Here is a 19,374-nt window from a genome sequence, read left to right as displayed (position 1 = left end):
TTTATAAGATCTTTTTTCACCTTTTTAATGGGAAATGTTATCTTTCTTTTGTCTTCCTTGTTTGGAATCTTACATTGAAATTACAAATTAAAGAAATGTATAATATAATCATTCATTAATCTTGAATATATTTTGGGATTGGGCAAGAAATCTGTTTTTAAGGTCGTCAGAATTATGTAATATACCTGGAGTTTTATGCCTATAAATTTTAATGGTACTTTACCTACTCTTGATAATAGTCATCATCTTATTGTGGCTTGTTAATTATACAGTTCCATTGTTGGTGCACAATTTTGACACCAAGATAAAACACTTTTGCGAATAATATTAAACTATATATTTAGTTCTGTTGATGTACCTATAGTTGTAATAATTCACATTATCTCATGGTGTGTCTATCTATGTGATGTTAATAAACATTCTCATTAGATGTGTCGCCTGCCTGTTTCATCTAACAAATGAGCTTAGGTATATATATTTTTTTAAAGCAACTTGGAATTTCCTCTGAAATCATCCCCATGAACTTACAAGACTGCAAGAATTAAGGAAACATGGTGGCTGAATATTTAAGTTACAAACATCTCTCAGTTCATTGATTGATGTGCATTCTTAGTTAAGCTTTAGAGTGTTATTAGGATATTTCCTTTTTACCTGTGGTGGCATGTAAAAATACCTCAAGCATTTAGAGGCTCTATTCTAAGGACAGAACATAAAGTAATATCAGAATTTAATATGTCATTTTTCTTTTCATTTTGAACTTAATTTTGATGAGTTCAGTGTACGAGTCTTACATTGCCATTCAACCACATATTTCTATTGGTAAGATTTTTAAGGTATTGGGTGATTCACTCAAAACACTTCAAATGATTTGGCAAGACAAACTTGAACACCTGTTCAAACTTTTTATTTTTGATAGTGCATCAAAATTAAACTATACGAGTGTGTGTGATAATTTTGGCCAAAATCTGTTGGCGAACACTAGTTAGGTTGCAGGTTTAAATAGGTTGCAGGTTTAATCTTATGTTACGGGTTACGGAATTTCCTTCGAGATTGCCGGCATGACGTCTCAAGACGGCGTGAACTCGATTGTGGGGATCACTTGCATGAAGTTTCAAGAAGGCACGAATTAAGGAAACTTGAGAACAAAAATTGTCTAGTTTCATAACCATCTCTCAACATTTACCAGCCTCTCTATTGTATAATTTTAGATGGTTCTTGAATGCCATTCATATGCTGCTTGTCATTCGTGGTGACGTGTGAAGATATTTCTCTAAAGTGCCAAGGACAAAAATATCTTAAATATGTCTTCATTTGTATCTAGTAGTTTTTAGCCTTTATCTTTCTGCAAGTACTAATCTCATGCCGCAGTATTCCCCGAGATCACTCGCATAAAGTTACAAGGTGATGAAAGTCAAGGAAATGAAGGGGTGAAGCATTTATGCCTCATAGTCATAGGGTCATAGTTTAAGCTTTCAAAGTGTCTTTTGGTATACTATGTATTTTAAAATAAGAATAACTCAATTTTTGTCTCTAGTATTTTCTGCTGTCTATCCCATGTTTACCCCTTTGTGGAAACATGATAGTTCAAGGTAAATCTGGAATCACAAGTTGGATGAAATAGAGCACATGGGACCTTGGACATGGGCCAAAACCTGGAACTGAAATTACCATGAAACGTAGCACTTGCAATTTTTTTTTTGTCAGATGAATTGAACAACCCTCTATCCTAAGTACCACACAACAAACTCACACACTCTTCACATTTAATCTCACGGTACGGGTTTTCTTTCGATATCACTCTCATAAAGTTAAGGCGGCGACTGGTGATACTTCCGAGATTACTCGCATAAAGTTAAGGTGGCGACGACCGATAATCAACTTGTCCAATAGGAAAAAAGGTTTAGAGCCTCAGAATCATTCCGAGATCACTCGCATAAAGTTAAGGTGGCGACGGTCGATAATCAATTTGTCCAATAGAAAAAAAGGTGACATATGGGCACAAAAACATTAGAGCCTCGGAATTATTCCTCAACTGTTAGTGACTTGCCTCACTCTTCACTTGGACTAGGGGTCTGGAATACCTTCCCTTTGGTATTTTGGTTTCTAGAAGACCACATTTAAGAGACCTCATCTTATTATCTCCGAAATAAATATCGATGACAAAATCAAGTTTTCTTTTTAATGTATGATTCCAAAAGCACTTATTAAAAAAAATCACTTGTGATCTATTCCTTCAATTTCTTTTCATTTTTAGTTTTGTTACAAATAAAGTATCATTTTCTAACTTCAAGAAGTCATCAATTAATCTTTATATATTATATCTTCTATTATTAAATAGAAAGGAAAATTTAGAAGATAGAATTTAGGATAATTTTGTCTTTCTCTTTTGATTGTTTATATTTTCAATTAAATACAATGATTGTCTTGATACTTGTGTAAAATTAAAATGAGACACTTAATATGAAATGGAAATATCTAATAATTATTTATCATTTGTCCCTCAATAAATCTTAATTAAGTAGTCACCTAATCTTATGTTTAATGTACTCTTCTCTACAAAAAAAAAATAAGTAGACCGAATACAACTCAATAAGATTTGGTCCTTTCTCATCATTTGTTTACTCCATTGTATCATATAATAATACATATAAATCTACAGTAAAATACAATCAAATTATTCAAGACATAAAATCTACCAAGTAACAAACTATGACTAAAAGAGAACTACTGATGCTGATCTGGGTCTGATAGACCTAGTATATGTTCTATTTCTTTGATGGAAGGTCTAAATCAATTCCATAGTAGAGTCGTATGCAATCCGCAAAAGATGCCTGTACGGTTGTTCGATTCTATCTTTTTCCTCTCTCTCGCCTTATCGTGCGGCAGAGAGGAAACCAGTATTTTGTTATATCATTAGGGTAATGATCCATCAACCCGCTAGTTCTTTTTATGAAGCAGGAAGAATTTATCCTGGAAGCAGAAGAACTACTAAAACTGCGCGAAACTATCACAAGATATAAATCTACAGTAAAGTACAATCAAATTATTCAAGACATAAAATCTACCAAGTAACAAACTATGACTAAAAGAAAAAGTTCTGAAATCTGAATCACTCCTCCGGTGATGATGACCACAATGGCAACTCCAAATGAAATGGACTCAAATCACATTTCTGATATCCAGGGATATAGGTAAATTTCTTTGTCTGAAGATTTGCAACATAAATCCCTTCATTAAAAGAATACAAGTACACAGTCTCCCATTCATGTGGGTGAAAACCCCCCACACGCTTATAGTAATCAGCACAAAACTCATTTGGCAAATGTCCTGAGAAATCAACATGGTGTACTAATTCCCAATCATTCGAAACCAACTCCCAAACCTTAATATCATTGTGTCCAATATCAGCAATCCTCAAGTCTCCACAAGAAGATCCAAGAAAACCAAAGCTCATAATGTTCATTGGGTCAGAATCAATAGGGTAATCAAGTGTCTCACCACTGAGATGATAAGGATCGTAAACAAATATACTAGTCCTACCCATGAAATACAATCCTCCTTCATATGCAAAACTCATTGACCAATGAGGAGCAAAAGCAAAACCATCGTCTAATATCACAGTCTTTTGTCTCCAGTTTCCTGTCTCTGAGGACCAAACATCAACCTCGAATTCATAGTGTCTTACAATGAAGGACTTGATTCTTACCACCCTGAAACACTTCTTAGGATCAAGATAGTTTCTCCTTGAATCCTCGTTGCAATAAAATGGATCACATGTAAAGCCAATAGCATGAAGACACTCCTTCTTCACCTCGAGCGAAGGGAGCTTGAATGATTCCTTGTTAATGGGGTCATGGAGGAAATAACCATAGCCACTTGTGTACCTGTTGTCACTACACAAGAAAACATTCATGGAACAACCACACACTGTCCCTTTGATGAAAACCTCAGGGGAAATTACAATCCTTTTGTTCTGATGATCATGTTCTAAATCATCATCATCGTAAGGGTCTGGAGGGAAAGTTAGCATGAGTTGATGTGGTGATAGAAAAACCAAGCTAGCACCATAGAACTTATGTTGTGTCCCCATGAACTGGCAAATGAAGTGAGAAGTTGAAATCAATTCGAGCCAGCTCTTTGAGACGCATTTGCATATCGTTGTTGATCGAAAAGGGAGCCTTGTGAAGATCTCTGAGAGCAAATCGTTGCATAAATAGGAGATGCTGCTGCTGCTAACAAGTGTTGTTGTGAAACAACTCTTCTTATTAGTATGATTGTTGTTGTTGTTGTTGCTGACAAAAAATGATAATGATGATGATGATGATGATGATGATGATGATGATGTTGTGATCTGAGACATATTGGTGATAGTGTTCTACATAGAGATAACAACGATGTTTTACCTGTTCAAATTCAACAGTGGGTTTCCTTAAAGAACGCAGAACCATGGAGTTTGATGGAGCAACACTGAAAACAAGGAGTATGTGAATTCTTTGGATCCTCTCAAACCGACAATTATATATATGAATCATTTTATTATGATTATGTTACGGTCATTATGGTAACAATGATGTTTTTATAAAGTATAGTTTTTTAAGGTACCATATAAGTTAAATAACTCTAAATTTTAATTCGTATATTATTTTGGAGGACTATATTTTATAATAATTTTTTTAACATTAAAAATTTTGATAATGATTTTTTAAATGCTAATGAATTAAAGAAAGATTTTTAATAAATTTTTAGAAATAATTTTTTGTTTCATTTTAAATTTATAAGTTTGTAAAAATATAAAATTTTTAAAATTTGAACTAAAATACAAAAGTTAGATTTTATGTAATAATAAATTTAGAATTAGTTTAAAAAGTAGTAAAAGCTATTTTCTTATATTATTCGTGTTTAGTACCATTTTTGAGAAATACTTTTAGTTTTATGAGAAATTAATTTAGAGCTTTTAAAGTAGTAAAAAAAATATGACTTCTCTTCTTCTCAAAAGTTATTTTATCACTCCCATTCAAAAAATTTTGACTTCAAAATAAAAAAGACCATTGTACTATTTTCACGCAATATTTCATCTGGTAGAAGTACTGACTTCTACTATCATTTTCGGTTTTATCCGCAGTAAGTAATGGTCTTCCATCACTATTTTTATGCAATGTTTCATCTACTGGAAGTACTAACCCTCCATCATAATTTTTACACAATATTTTATCTGATCCATATGTTGCATATGTCACTTCCATGCATTTTTTTATTATTCTACCACTATATTTTTATTATTAAATTTGTATTTAACATTTCAGTTTTAATTTTTTTTACGTGTGATTTTATTTTTATATAACTTGCTATTTTTTTTTATAATTGTTATAAAAAACATACATGAGACATATTTCACATTTATTTTTTATTTTTACCTACCGTATCATACTTAATAAAACATCAAACACTAACTACACAATAATTTTGTTGGCATTGCCATCAAGATTACTATGAATTAGAATGCTGAAAGTGTTAGAAAAATAGAACTAATAAAAGAGTAAATAAAAGAACCAATTGTCTAATCGATAGTAATCTTAGTGATTAGATTATATAAAATCAACATCCAATATTAAAAAGTATTTGTTATCATTGTTATTTTAATACTCATTCTTTTGTGTAAAAAAATTATATTTTTTGAGTCATTTATCCCAATGCTATAACTTTAAAATAAGTATTTCTAGAACTAAAAATTCAAACAGTAAAATAATTTATTTATAAGATGTTATTAATAAAAGTTCTTATATTTTAAACTCTTTTTAAAAAAAATTTATTTAAATTATTTATTCAAACTGGGTCTTATTATCAATATGTGTTGTACAATAATAAATCCAATCAAGTTAATTCAATTTACTACTCTTATAACATATATACATTACTTGATTCGATTTAATATTTTTATAACATATATATGTTGATTCAATTTACATTGAAAAAGTGTAAATTAAATTTATTTGATTCGATTTATATGAAATGTCAAATAAGATATGCACGTAATTAAATTCAATTTAAAATATTTGTATAATTTTTTATTTAATTTATTTATGTAAATTACTTTAATAATTAATACCAAGGAATTAATATTTTATGATTTAATATAAAGGGAAGAATGAGTAGGACATGAAAAAGGGCAGGAAGGACCGAAGGAGAGGAACAGAATTGACTATTGATAGTTATTATTACCATTTGTTTCCTTCTATTGATTTTGTTTTAATTATTTGTCTATTTAAACTATATTTTTTTAATTAATTATTATTTAGATATTGTAACAAGTATTGGCACTTTTGGAAACTTTGTAATAAGCAGACGGTGTAAAATTTAATATAGTCTTCTAATCACATTTAATATTTTTGCGGTTAATATAAAATATAATTATCTTTATTAATATAACATTATATACGTATATATAAAATTATTTTTTATTAATAATATATTAAAATTATTTTTTAATTATTGTTTATCTTAATTTATATTTTTAAATTATAAATATTAAATTAAACAATATCATTTTAGATTATTGGTTTACTAACATCAGGAGGAGCATAAAAGGTTGAAAATTTTCCTTCAATCTAATTAATATTATAGCAATCAATGATAATTATCCGTTGGCTTAATCTAAGTATGATTGTAAAAATATTATTTTACTAGGAAATAAATCTTTGCAATCTATTCAGAATTTCAAAATCAACCATTATTTAGTTTGCTTTTAAATTACATTATTAAATTTAATAGGTAGGATCTCTTTTTAAGCAACATTCATTGAATATATATGTTATTTATTAAAACTAATTTGTGGTTAACATAATAATAAAAGTAAAACAGATTCTTCTGATATGCCTTTTGTCCATAATAGTCAAATTATCTGAATTGAAATTAATAAATATACGTAAATAAAAAAAAAAGGAAAAGGCCGCTGGAAAAAAAAAAGGTTTTGGTAATGAGAATAACTAAATTCGGTCCAAAAGAATAAAAGTGAAATGGATTGTGGTGATGTGATACGTGTTTTTCTCATGAATCATAATAGTTAAAATATTTGTATTCAAATTAAGAAAGAATATAATTAAAAAAAGAAAAAGGTCACGGTAATTAATAAAAGAGGATTTTCTTCTTTCTTTCATTTTATAATTACGTTAAAAAACTACATTTTTTATTTAGTAGAATATTATCTATCTAAATCAAGGCATGATTTAGTACACTTATTCTTGATTTGAATTCTTTTATAATTTAAGCTACTTGTATTAGTCACTTTAGGAGCAACCTTTCTCCAAACCTTACATTAACAGAAAATGCTTATGCACTGGAATCTGGATTATCCTTCTTTAAGTTTTATCTCCATAATAAATTCTCCTACCCAATTCAATGCTTTGCTTACACTCACTCAAAAGTCAAAACTCTGCCTCATCCTTCATACAAAAGGTAATAAATTTAGGAGTTACTCTTTAAGAGATTAACCCAATCAAAGCATCCATTAAACTAAAGAACTGAGATGACATTATTAGTATATAGTATCTCAAAGTTGAACTTATTGGTAGGCTCTGAAATGAAAAATGACAAAGCCACATCAAACAATAGCCTGTTCTTAGTGGGTGAAAAACAGGATACATGTATCAAAATTTCCACTGGGGTAGTAGTAACACCCCATCTCTATAGTTAAGCATAAATTAAAAAATGTGCTCCTCCAAGCAAAAATTACTAATCTAGATGTTGTAAAAGCCTCAGCTTAATTCAGCTGAGTATGGGGAAGGACACCCATTGCTTCATTCTTGTTTCTAAATAGGTGAGTGACATTGGGTTTGGAACACATTTGCCCATAACTTTGATACAACACTCCTCTGTTTGACGCATAAGATGAGATGCCAACACCTTACCAGGAGTCACGACCGAACGAATTCTGAGTAGAATCCTGAGGGTTCCCTTCTATGTTTCTACGCATCCCTGCTTGTCCACCTTGTTCTCCAGGGCCTCTTTGAGCATTAGAAAAGCCAAAACCGGGTCTTTGATTGGTGTTAGGAGGCCTTGAGTATCTTGATCCTGCAGGAGGAATATATTGATTGTTTGGCCTTGCTGCATCCCTTGTTCCAGGACCTCTATTGTTGAAACCTGTATTATTCGACGATGTTTGTTGGTATCGGTTTCTTGGCTCGGCTCTTTGGTATCTATTCTCAGTTGCAGCAGGAGGTGCTTGTGCATGAGATTGAACCTTGTTACGGTCAGCTCTCTTATACCTATTTTCTGGCTCAGGCGGAGACACTGAATCACTTGTGGTAATGTTTTGGTAATCAGAAGGACAAGCATTATTCCGGTCTCTGCTATTTTTCTCTGATCCTCCTACCTCCTCTGCAGCTTCAAACCCATATTTAGTAGAACTGTGCTTCCCATGTTCGATAGAATCACTAGAACTAGTTGTTAATGATTCCGCATTATCTTCCTGAGCCTTAAGAGCCATCTCCAAAGCATCTTGAAATTTTCGTGGAGCACCACCACCTTTTTTAGGCCCATATTTGGCATGTCTAACAATCATAAATACATCTTTTTTTGCCACACTTGGTCCACTTTCCACAACAGTGACATCTTCTATCTGCAAAGATCGTTATGATTTATGAATATAGAATGGAAGGACAAAAAAATAGGAGAGAAATATACATAGTATCTTGTAAAAAAATAATTCAGATTGGAAGTCCCAGAATAAAGCCTGCACCATCATACCAGAGCATTTAGACGGGATAACGCTCCTGTTGTTTCCTGCGTATCACTGCCTGTTGCCCTGCACTGTTTTAAATGGACAAATAAAAAGGTATCATAAATTTATTTTGTCACATCATCTTTAACTAGCAATACATAATGCAACTGACTAATGTGATATTTGATGTGATAAAGAGCAAGATCTTATTAGATTATCTCTTTTTTGTTCTTTTATTATTTCTCAAACCTAGAACCTAAACATAAGCCTTAAGCAGTAACCTAATCCAAAACCAGAGTGCATATTCCATATATGAAAAAAAGAGAGTACCTTCACACGATATCCCTTTTCCATCAACTTTTTAACCATATCTGCTTTCATCTTCAGGTCTTTCATTTCCTGAAAATGTCAACAGAAAATTCAATATCAAACTTCTTTAATCCTTTTCAAGGCTCTGTACTTCCGGATACAACAAGAACACAGTCAGAATACAAAAAGCTTACACCCAATAATTGAAACCCCCTCCCCCCCCCCCCCCCCCAAAAAAAAAAAAAAACTATATGTATCCATCTAGATTATTTGCATGCCTTAAAGCCGATTGCAGCAAGCCTATAAGAACATAAGCAAAATACATGTTTAACAGATTTGACCTACAGCAAATAATTTTGATTTGAAAGAAATAAGCTTGCTTAAATATGTAAAGGATAAATAAAAAATAAAAGGAAGGATGAAGTGGAGAAAAAAAACACTTACAGTTTTTCCAGAAAACCGCACTTCCTTACATTCTCCTTTTCGCAATGTCAGTTCAGACTGCATTTGTTAGAAAACTGATTAACAATAGTGCATATCATAAAGATTTGTCTTTGGCAACTCATTAAGCACGCCTTAAAAGCAGAATGAGCATATTGCTGACATTTTCACGGTACAGTGTAGCTCAAGCACCAGTAATTTGCTAATTAAAGATTCATATGTTTTAGTGTATGACTGAAAATTCAAAAGACCAAAAGAAAATAAAAAATCTCATATCCAATTTCAACCAAAAGCAATTTACAGAAACTACACAAGCAAATTGAAAACATAAATCCATTGCATAATGCACCTTGCTTTTAGCACGCTCCTTTTCCTTTTCTTGTTTCTTGTATGTTTCCTTGTGGTAGTCCATTATTTTTACAACAGGTGGATTACCATTCCTCTGAACCTGTAATACATGCACTCATATAATAAATGTCATACCTCATGTAATTCATGTAACTTTCTTAATTCATATTTCTATAAAAATGTTAGTGCGTCAAAGTTGACAGATATGACACATGGGTATATAAATTATTACTGGTCACAACATGCCCCAAATATCAAGGATATGCTGTTGGTGGGGGGTGAAAATGATCACACTCTACCAAAATCCAGATTATGACATAATCACTGGAAAGACCCCAGGATAGCAGAAAAACAATAAATCCTTCAGTAAACATTTTCATTCAAATTATGTAACCTACTTCAACTCAACACCTATACTATGCAAGTATATCGAAATATCAGTTAAATGGAAAAGACTCTAAAAGAAAATAATAAACTAAAAATAATCACCTCAACCAAATCAAGTTTGAGCTTCCTGGCACGATCAAGTGCTTCAAACCTTGATATTATTGAATGATTCCCTGTGAATTTCATATTGTCATAAATAGAAAATAAAGATGATCTTTCAAGCAGACATATATCTAATTGGTATGTTTCCATCCACAGCAGATCCATGGATATCTATCATCTAAGCATGGGTGCATGACTCCAAAACATATACCATTCATAAAAGATAAAACAAAACGGCTAAACTGCAAGCCCCATAGTAATGAGCTAGTGCAGCATAACCATTATGAAAAATAAATCAACATTCCTCAATTTAAGCAATTAAGAATAAGAAAAGATGAATGATGGCAAGACTTGAAAGTCAACATACATATGCAATGCTGTCCAATATGATAATAACAAAGCAAAATAAAACAACCAAATCCCCATTCATTAGCATGAGAAAATTTGTACCATCGTCAAATACAAGCCTAACATATTGAGCTTTGATTTGGTCATTCAATCGTCGCCCTTCAATGGAGTCCTCTTCTTCCTTCTTCCACTTACTCTGAAACTGAAATCCCAAAATGTATCAACTGACATCATCAAATCCAAGACCACTACCATTTAACCATTAATGCCCACTCCACCGGCTATGCTACCAAAATTCAAAACCCTCCACAAGTACAACGCAGAAAAATGACATCCCCCCACATTGATCAGCCATGAAACAAGTCAATAATCAACCTAAAAACGCCCCACCATGGATAGCAAAACTAATAAAAGCAACCCAATTCCAATCACAGTTAAGATTCAAGACAAACAGCTTCGACAATAACCTCCAGCATAGACAAATGCTTGAAAATTTACCTGAATGGGAGCAGCAAAAAACCTCACGCTACTAGAAACGAGAGGAGGTGTGTCATGGAATGCCCAATAGGGCTGCGGAATCCGAAGAGTGCCTGGTTTTGGAATGGAATTGATGGATGAAGAATGAGGAAGCCGCATGTAACATCTATGGTTCTTTAATTGGGTGAAAGCTGTTTTGAGCTTGTTGTTTCGGATTCGTTGCAAAAACGCCATTACCTTAACAAAATCAGAAGTGTTAGAGTAACTGTAGCTGTAACTGAGGTCACTTTATTGTTCAGTAATGGCAGAAATAGAAAATAGAGTTTGAGCTTCTAATAGATATGGTGACAAACAAAGATATGCTGACACTTAACCAGAAAGAGTTTTGTTGAAAACCTACTTTTCTGTATATTTAGGAGAAGATTTACCAACAACAGCACATTCGATCATCAATAAAAATTACCAGCAACAACAAATTAGATAAAATTAAGTAACAATTACAGAGCAAGCAAGCAACACCACAATGCAAAACGAGGGAATTGCACATCAGCCAACAATACTACTCATCTTATAGCAATAACAACAACATCACCGCATTCAGCATCAATAAAAACTAAAAAGTCATGAACTTTTTCGAATAATTTGTTTTTTCAGCTTGCGTCAACATATAAACACCAAAATATGAAGTAAAAAGAAAGAACTACATGAACGAATTCGAAAACTGCAGAAATTAGAAACATTAAAACATAAATAAATTCAATGTAAAAAAGAATGAAAAATATAGCTATGAATCTCGGAAAAGAGAGAGATTGGAAGAGTAATATAATACCTAGCGAGAGGGAAGAAGAAGAAGAAGAAGCTGAAGACGAATCTGTGACGCTGAAGAGAGAAGCAGTTATAAGTAGGATTTTGTGTTTTCAGGGGTTTAAGGGCACTTTCGTAATTGTGCTTCTCTCCGGCTGGTTTCTTCTGCTTCAGTTTTGAAGATCCATGGTGGTTACTGGTTAGTGTTGCCTTTGCTTTTTAAAAATTTTTTAAAATTTTCTTTTTGTTTTTCTAAAATTATTTTTTAAAATTATAACACTTAAATTTTAAAACTAAAATGAAATTTATTTTTATAAATATATAATAGTATACAATGTAATTGTTTTCAAATTTTGAAATAATAGTATTTAATTTGAAACAATAGAATATAAATAAAAAATAAGTATTTTATGGTTGTTATTCTAAAATGGTTTAATTATTCTGTTGATCCCTATAGTTTCGTAAAATTTTCAATTAGGTCCCTATACTTTTTTTTTTTAATTGGGTCCCTGTATTAAATTTTTTTTTTCATTAAGTCTCTCTTAGTAGTAATTGACTTAATTTTATAACGACCCAACTAAAAAAAAAGATAATTGGTACATGGACCTAAATAAAAGGAAAAAAAGTATAGGGACCAAATTTAAAAAAAATTGGTGCAAGGACTCAATTAAAAGAAAAAAAAAAGTATAGAGACCTAATTGAAAATTTTAAAAAATTATAGGGACCAACAGAATAATTAAACCTTCTAAAATCGAATAAATAATAGCTCATTATATTGATATATAAAATCAAATTTAGTTGATTGAGTAATTAGTTTATTTATTCGTTAAAACAAATATTGAATATTCAGATATTGTCTTATAAGTATTTATTAAATTGTATTTTTAATTAATTATTTTTTATATAAAACAAATAAATATAAAAATTTATTATAATTAAGTGATTAAAAATTTTGTAAAGAGTGTATCTCCAATTTCTTCATATATAAACATTAATAATAATTAGCTTGGCTTCTGATGTACTGAGTCAACTATATATATTTTTTTTTTACCAAATATATATATTGATAAAATGGGTCATTTTTATCACAATATATATTCTACACCAAATTAGAAATATTTTGAATTTCTACACTAGTTCAATTGAATTGAATTGACCTATATAACTAAGCAATAGTCATTAGTCAAGACAAACAGTTATATAGCATTGGAAAAGTTAAAAAGGTTAACCAATTGAAATCAAAGGTTTAAGTAGAACAAAAAAAATTAAAAAAAAAATTGTATTATATGAGCTCACAATTGCAAGATTAAATGGAGTTTAGATTTGCGAGAGATTAGTCTTTCGTCCGAATTAAGAAATACTGTAAAAAAGAAACTAAATGAAATTAAAAAGTATATATAATTAATGTCTTAAAATCCTAAAAACTAATCAACTCTTACTTCATATAAATGGAGAATAAATAATTTCTCAAACTAACAAAAGTCATGATATCCATTGAGTGAATATCATTGTAATTACAACATCATAAAGTTCTGATTTGATAGGAAATTAAGGACAAACCGAACTAACAATAATGTTTATGCTTGACAAATTAATTAACTAAATCCAATCCAATCTAAACCGAAATAAAAGTGTAAAACAATAGACACTATTAAAGAGTAGAGTCCCCAATCCAAGAGCACAGGAGGAGGAGAAGCTGACTTTGTCGAATGTTCGGCGGCCACAGCGGCCGAAGGAGGAGGCGGAAGAGGATGAACAAGAACAGAGACCTTCATCCCATTGAAACATTGTCCATTGCCACAAATAAAGTAGTATCTCTTGGCCTTATTTAAGGGTATGAAATCCTTGCCACTGCTCCAATTCCCAACAGCACTATCTGTAGTGCAGTTATCATAGCCAGTTTGGTTCACTTCAAACACATTGTACTGTGTCTTCTGGTACCTAAATGCTGTTAACAACACAATCCAAATTATGAAACTCAAAAGTCTAATTCATTAAAAAAATGAAAAAATAAACTAATGGTGGATAATACTATTCTAATAAAAGTAAGAAGAAAATGTAAAATTTGATTGAGAATTATCTATTAAACCATAAACACTAAAACTAGTAATGTAGATAAAAAAAACATGTCATGTGTAACTTAAAATAAGCTACTATGTATTTGTCTATAAATATATGTATTTGTCCCTATATTTTCAGTAAAATTGTAAATTAGTCCCTACACTTTAAAAGTTTGTAATTAGATTCCTAAAGAGAATTAAAATTTGCAATTTAGTCCCCGTTGGTCAAAAAATGTTGATTTAACATAATATTCTCAGAATATGCTGAAAATATTCTGTTAAAATAGAGAATACACTGAGAATATTCTGTTAAATCAAACAATTTTTGAACGACGGGAACTAAATTACAAATTTTAATTATTTTTAGGGATCCAATTACAAACTTTTAAAGTATAGGGACCAATTTGCAATTTCACTGAAAGTGTAGGACCAACTGCGTAATTTAACCTATTTTAATGTGTAATTTAATACATCATTTTCATTCCTTGAACAAAACAAAACAAACCATAGACCAAAATAGAATGTTTTAGATCTATGATATATAGATCTATGGCAATAACAATAGTCACATTTACAAGAAAGATAGAATTCAGAAATGGGAAAGAGAAGGGTAACTAAGAAGGAGGAGAGAAATGAGTATACTAACAAATGAGGTCACCAACATAGAAAGTGTGGTTATTGGCCCAAAGAGTGTAGTTCATGCCAGGGTTCCAGCCACGGTTTGCACCAACAATGTGGTCTGTGGCTGTAACCACAGTGGTGCCTGAAATCACAAGAAGCAACATTGCACACAATGAGTAGTAATAATGGGGCATCTTCATCTTCATAATCACTGGAAGAAGAGAAGAAGGAGTTGAAGAAGATTGAAGATGAATAGTCACTAGATAGATAGAAATATGGAGTAATAATTGTGGTAGGGTCCAAGAAAGTTGGACACTTATTATGTAGACAGTGGTGCATTTGCTGTATCATAATTCATAATGTGCTTGACACTGACCCACCTTCTAAGTTTAAACATAACTTTTTCCCTCTCCCCTTAATTCTTTGTTTTTGTGGAGTAAAATTAATTTTGCCATCAATTTTTTTTTTCTTGCAGTATCTTCTAGCTCAAAAGTTTAAGAGCTGATTCGCCGTGAATTTGAGCTTTATTTAAGAGTTTATAACTAATTAATGAATTGATGCATATACAAGACGAAATATAGTTACGGAGGATAAAAATATTAATTTTTTGAATCAATTATATAAAGTTATGAACATTTAAAGGTATTTTTGTTCATTAGTCATAAAAAGTTTTCATATTTGTTCACTTTGGAGTTTTTGGACAATTCAATTTTTTTTTATTAACATTTTATTTAGTGAATCAATAGTTATAGTAATTTTTTTCTGTTGTGGTCAAATAGTAAGAGGCCCAAGGCATCTCAAGTCATCACTAGATGTCTACACTATCTTTTGAGAGAGCCCTGATGAAGGGTGGTCCAATGAGAGCACAAAAAGTGCCAAATCAGATTGAGGCCCAAATTAAACAAAAAACATTTAAGCCCAAATTTGGACAAAATCTCACATACTATACGAAAAAGTTAGAAAAAGACAAATAGGTCCCTGATCTTTTATCCCGCGGATATTTTTGTCCCTGACCATTGAAAAATATTTTTAAGTCCCTGACCTTCACAAAACTTGGACGGATCAGTCCCTGACGGAAGCATTTGGACGGATTAGTCCCTGACGGAGGCATTTAGACGGAGGGACTGATACGTCCAAATTTTGTGAAGGTGAGGGACTTAAAAGTATTTTTCAATGGTTAGAGACAAAAATGTCCGCGAGACAAAAGGTCAGGAACCTATTTGTCCTTTTCTCAAAGTTCATTTAGCATTCGTTTTTTGGTGATTTCTTCAAATATCATATTTTAAAAAATAAAAATGCTATTATCAAATAGGAGTAACATTATTATTTTCTTAAAAAATTACCTCCAAAACTCATATTTTAGCATATCACAAAATTGTCTACCAAATAAAACTTTTTTAGCGAGTCATCATAACTATTTTTTTATTATTAATAAAGCTAATTAAGAATAGCAGGAGGCGAACTTTATACCAATGGGAGTTGGAATTAGTGGATATGTTGCATGAGACCTTAAGGCCCATAAAGCTAACACATGATAAGTCGGACAGAATTTTTTGAAAGTTTTACAAGGAAGGTATATTTTCAACTAACTCTTTTGTGCAGGTAGTACAGTCAGAATCCCTTCCAGAGGATATAACCAGCTACAGTTTCACAAGAACACTATGGAAAGGTTTGGTGCCGCCACGAGTAGAGTTATTTACTTGGTTTACTCTGATAGGAAGAGTAAATACTAAAGAAAGACTCCTTAGATTGGGAATTATTAGCCAAGGTGATAACATATGCGTCCTATGTAACAAAGAAGTTGAACATATTCACCATTTATTCTTGGGGTGTGAGTTTACTTGGCAAGTGTGGTGTCAATGGCTAACTGAATTTGGGAGATCGTGGACTGTCCCGGGCTCACTGAAAGAACATTTTGAGGGTTTGACAGGTGCTGCTAACAGGAAGGTAGAGCGCAACAAGTTGCTCATTTGCTTTTTCTCGGTTATTTGGAACGTTTTGCTCGAGAGAAACGGACAAATCTTTAATAACAAGGAGGCAACTGCAGAGGTGGTATTTCAGAAATCTTTAAACAGTTATAGAGAATGAAGTAGTCTAGATCCTTTCTGTTGTTGATGGCAATGCCGGAGATGACATTAAGGAGATTTTTATCTTTATTTTCTTATTCTTGTTGAATTGTTGGCCTATTTGTTGCTCCACTTTATTGTGTTGTGCTCTCTTATTAAAAAAAAAAGCATAGCTTGCTAATATAAATCTGTTGCATATATTTTTGAAGGTGGCAGCTAACTTTTTTAGTTTCTACGATATTTTTAGGTTTATTATTAATTTATCGCGAAATTGAGCATTATTTAAAAATTTATTATTGGCCAATAAATTAATGCATACATAAAATAAAATTCGAATTTTTAACACTTATTTAAGCGGACTAATGACCTAACTACTAATTTAATTAGTCTATGTTTTACTCACTTAGAAAGTAGTGAAATTTTTTGCAATTAAACAAAAAACTTTATAATACTTCTTTAGTTTTTTAATATTTTTAATTAATACGTTAAAACGAAAATGAATTTATTGAATTACACTAAAAAAAGATGACATGCTGAAATATTGAACAATCACCCTCTTCCTTTTATTCAAGGCTCTGAAGTGAGAAGAAGAATAAGAAAATGAAGAGCGAAACAAAAGCGAAGGTAGGAAGTGGTGGATTTAGGGCAAAATTGGATCACTATCTATATAGCGGTTCTCCAAAACATGTCTTCGTTGGCATAGTTCTCATCACTGCCGTTTTCTCCGTTCCTTGGTTCCTTAGAAACAGAGGTGACTTCCCTTTATTCTTATTTTATACATAATTCAGATCCTTCAAACCATTGTTGCGTTGTAAAGCTCGAATCTTTTATAAATGTGTTTATTTGATTATTTGTTTGTTTGTGTGATTTAGGGAAAAGATCATTTTGAGGAGCTATTTAGTGTGTGCTTGGTTCTATTTTTGCAAATTTGATTCTTTGTGACTTTAATTTTGTTAAAATTAGGTTAGAACTTAGAAGTAGTTTTAGGGTAATGAAATTTGTCTGAGTAGTGATTTTGACCTAGTTAGTTGTTGTTGAGCTGAAGGATAAATCAATTAGAGAGTTACAATCCTGTTTTAGGGTTTATTTGCAATAAATAGTGAAAGATAGCAATTGTCCCATTTGGATCATGGGTTTTGGAGGTTGCTGGTGAGAGCCTAAGTCTATGAATGATTTTTCATTCTAAAACGAAAAGGGGAGTAAATCTATCTGTCAATGGAGTTTCATTTGATATTTTCCTTTTGCTTATTAGAACTTGCATCTAAGCTCTTAACTTTGAGTTAAGCTATGGCATTGGAAGTAGAAGGCTATAATTTTCATAGGGTTAAACTTGAGTTAAATCTCAATTTGACCCCTGAAATTTGGCCTGATACTCAGAATGACCCCCATAATTTCGTTGGCTCCAATTAGAACCCCCAAATTTACAATTGTGGCTTCAACTTGCCCCTGCGATCATCTCCGTCACCGGAATGCTGATCTAGCGCAATTGCATGACATGGTAGACACTACTTAAACAACGACGCATTGGTTTCGTGTGCAAACCCTTTAGAAACCACGTAGTGTAAGGGTTTTCTTGATGTTTGGCAACTTATAATCGTCGTAGTGGAAAGAAAGAGAGTTTTAACTCAAAAAAACTGAAACGACGTGGTTTCCAAAGGGTTTAGGCGTGAAACCAATGCGCCGTCGTTTAAGTAGTGTCCACTGTGTCATGCAATTGCATCAAATCAGCATTCTAGTGACGGAGATGATCGCAGGGGCAAGTTGGAGCCACAATTGCAAATTTGGGGGTTCTAATTGAGGCCAACAAAATTGTGGGGGTCATTCTGAGCATCGGGCTAAATTTCAGGGGTACAATTGAGATTTAACTCGGTTAAACTTGTTTGATTTTCACATATTTGTTGTATTAGTATTTCATTCCATTGCATGACTTAAAAATTGTTGAAGCCAAAATGCATTTATTCTTTGACATTTAGAATCTGATTTAGACTTATTATTATACGATCACTCGATCGGTTTCTTTTGATCATGATTAGACCTTGAAAACGGATTATATTTACGTAGTTCGCGATTTAATTACTTAATCCTTTGAGCTTCTCTTTCCCTGTAGGAACCACACATCAATCTCATCAAGATTACTTGGAAAGAGCTGATAAAGCAAGGAGCCAAAGACTCTCAGCTAGTTCTGCTGCTACCAAGTGATGTTTTACAGCATTATGTTCAAGAGAATAACTTTCAAGTTACACCAAAATTATAAAGGAGTTAGAAATGTTTGTTGATTACCCTTTTAGTGTCTTTTAGATTTTCCTGTGCAATGGAGGTCCATTTTTTCCCTCATGTCCTGTTTCCATTGTACCGAACTTAAATTTATCATGTTATTAAAATAATGATGTACTATAACTTGATGTAGGCAATTTTCATTGGTAAGATATGATTATGCTGTTTGAAGCATGGCGATTGAGTTTAAGAGATTTATGTGTTGCAACGTTTGTTAATCTCTAATGATCAATTAAAGAACCCACTAGTGAGCACTAACCTAATTTTGATTGATGATTGATTAAGAGGAGGTAATACTCATTTAGTGTTTAAAGATGATGTAATTGAAACGAACTAAAAAGGCTTTCTTAATTTTTTAGTTCTTGTGAAATTAACACGTGATTAAAGACAAAGCTCTACCAACACAAGTTGGCACAGATGG

The 19,374-nt window shown here is 31.9% G+C and overlaps 4 protein-coding genes across 4 annotated transcripts; 1 reads left to right on the top strand and 3 right to left on the bottom strand.

The window, feature by feature from the left end:
* Positions 1–3,109: 3,109 nt before the first annotated feature.
* LOC107614701 (uncharacterized) lies at positions 3,110–4,090 on the bottom strand. Its single transcript, XM_016316844.1, has one exon. The coding sequence runs from the start codon at positions 4,088–4,090 to the stop codon at positions 3,110–3,112; it is 981 nt and encodes a 326-aa protein (XP_016172330.1).
* A 3,393-nt stretch (positions 4,091–7,483) lies between these two features.
* On the bottom strand, positions 7,484–12,134 carry LOC107618971 (uncharacterized). The gene is made up of 9 exons (XM_016321166.3): positions 11,958–12,134; positions 11,150–11,365; positions 10,754–10,853; positions 10,304–10,374; positions 9,816–9,914; positions 9,470–9,526; positions 9,047–9,115; positions 8,743–8,805; positions 7,484–8,614 (listed from the first exon to the last, which is right to left on the bottom strand). The coding sequence occupies exons 2-9, from the start codon at positions 11,360–11,362 to the stop codon at positions 7,901–7,903; spliced, it is 1,386 nt and encodes a 461-aa protein (XP_016176652.1). The 5' UTR covers positions 11,363–11,365; positions 11,958–12,134; the 3' UTR covers positions 7,484–7,900.
* A 1,237-nt stretch (positions 12,135–13,371) lies between these two features.
* Positions 13,372–14,931, bottom strand: LOC107616663 (early nodulin-like protein 19). The gene is made up of 2 exons (XM_016318617.3): positions 14,639–14,931; positions 13,372–13,880 (listed from the first exon to the last, which is right to left on the bottom strand). The coding sequence occupies exons 1-2, from the start codon at positions 14,817–14,819 to the stop codon at positions 13,528–13,530; spliced, it is 534 nt and encodes a 177-aa protein (XP_016174103.1). The 5' UTR covers positions 14,820–14,931; the 3' UTR covers positions 13,372–13,527.
* Positions 14,932–17,207: 2,276 nt separating this feature from the next.
* LOC148543502 (uncharacterized) lies at positions 17,208–19,020 on the top strand. Its single transcript, XM_088499875.1, has 2 exons — positions 17,208–17,430; positions 18,787–19,020. The coding sequence occupies exons 1-2, from the start codon at positions 17,280–17,282 to the stop codon at positions 18,876–18,878; spliced, it is 243 nt and encodes an 80-aa protein (XP_088356001.1). The 5' UTR covers positions 17,208–17,279; the 3' UTR covers positions 18,879–19,020.
* Positions 19,021–19,374: the final 354 nt, after the last annotated feature.

Source organism: Arachis ipaensis, chromosome B9 (genome assembly GCF_059453495.1).
Source record: "Arachis ipaensis isolate K30076 ecotype BB chromosome B9, ASM5945349v1, whole genome shotgun sequence".
Classification (NCBI taxonomy): domain Eukaryota; kingdom Viridiplantae; phylum Streptophyta; class Magnoliopsida; order Fabales; family Fabaceae; genus Arachis; species Arachis ipaensis.
Note: the sequence above shows the minus strand (reverse complement) of the source record. Positions and strands in the feature narration are given on the sequence as shown.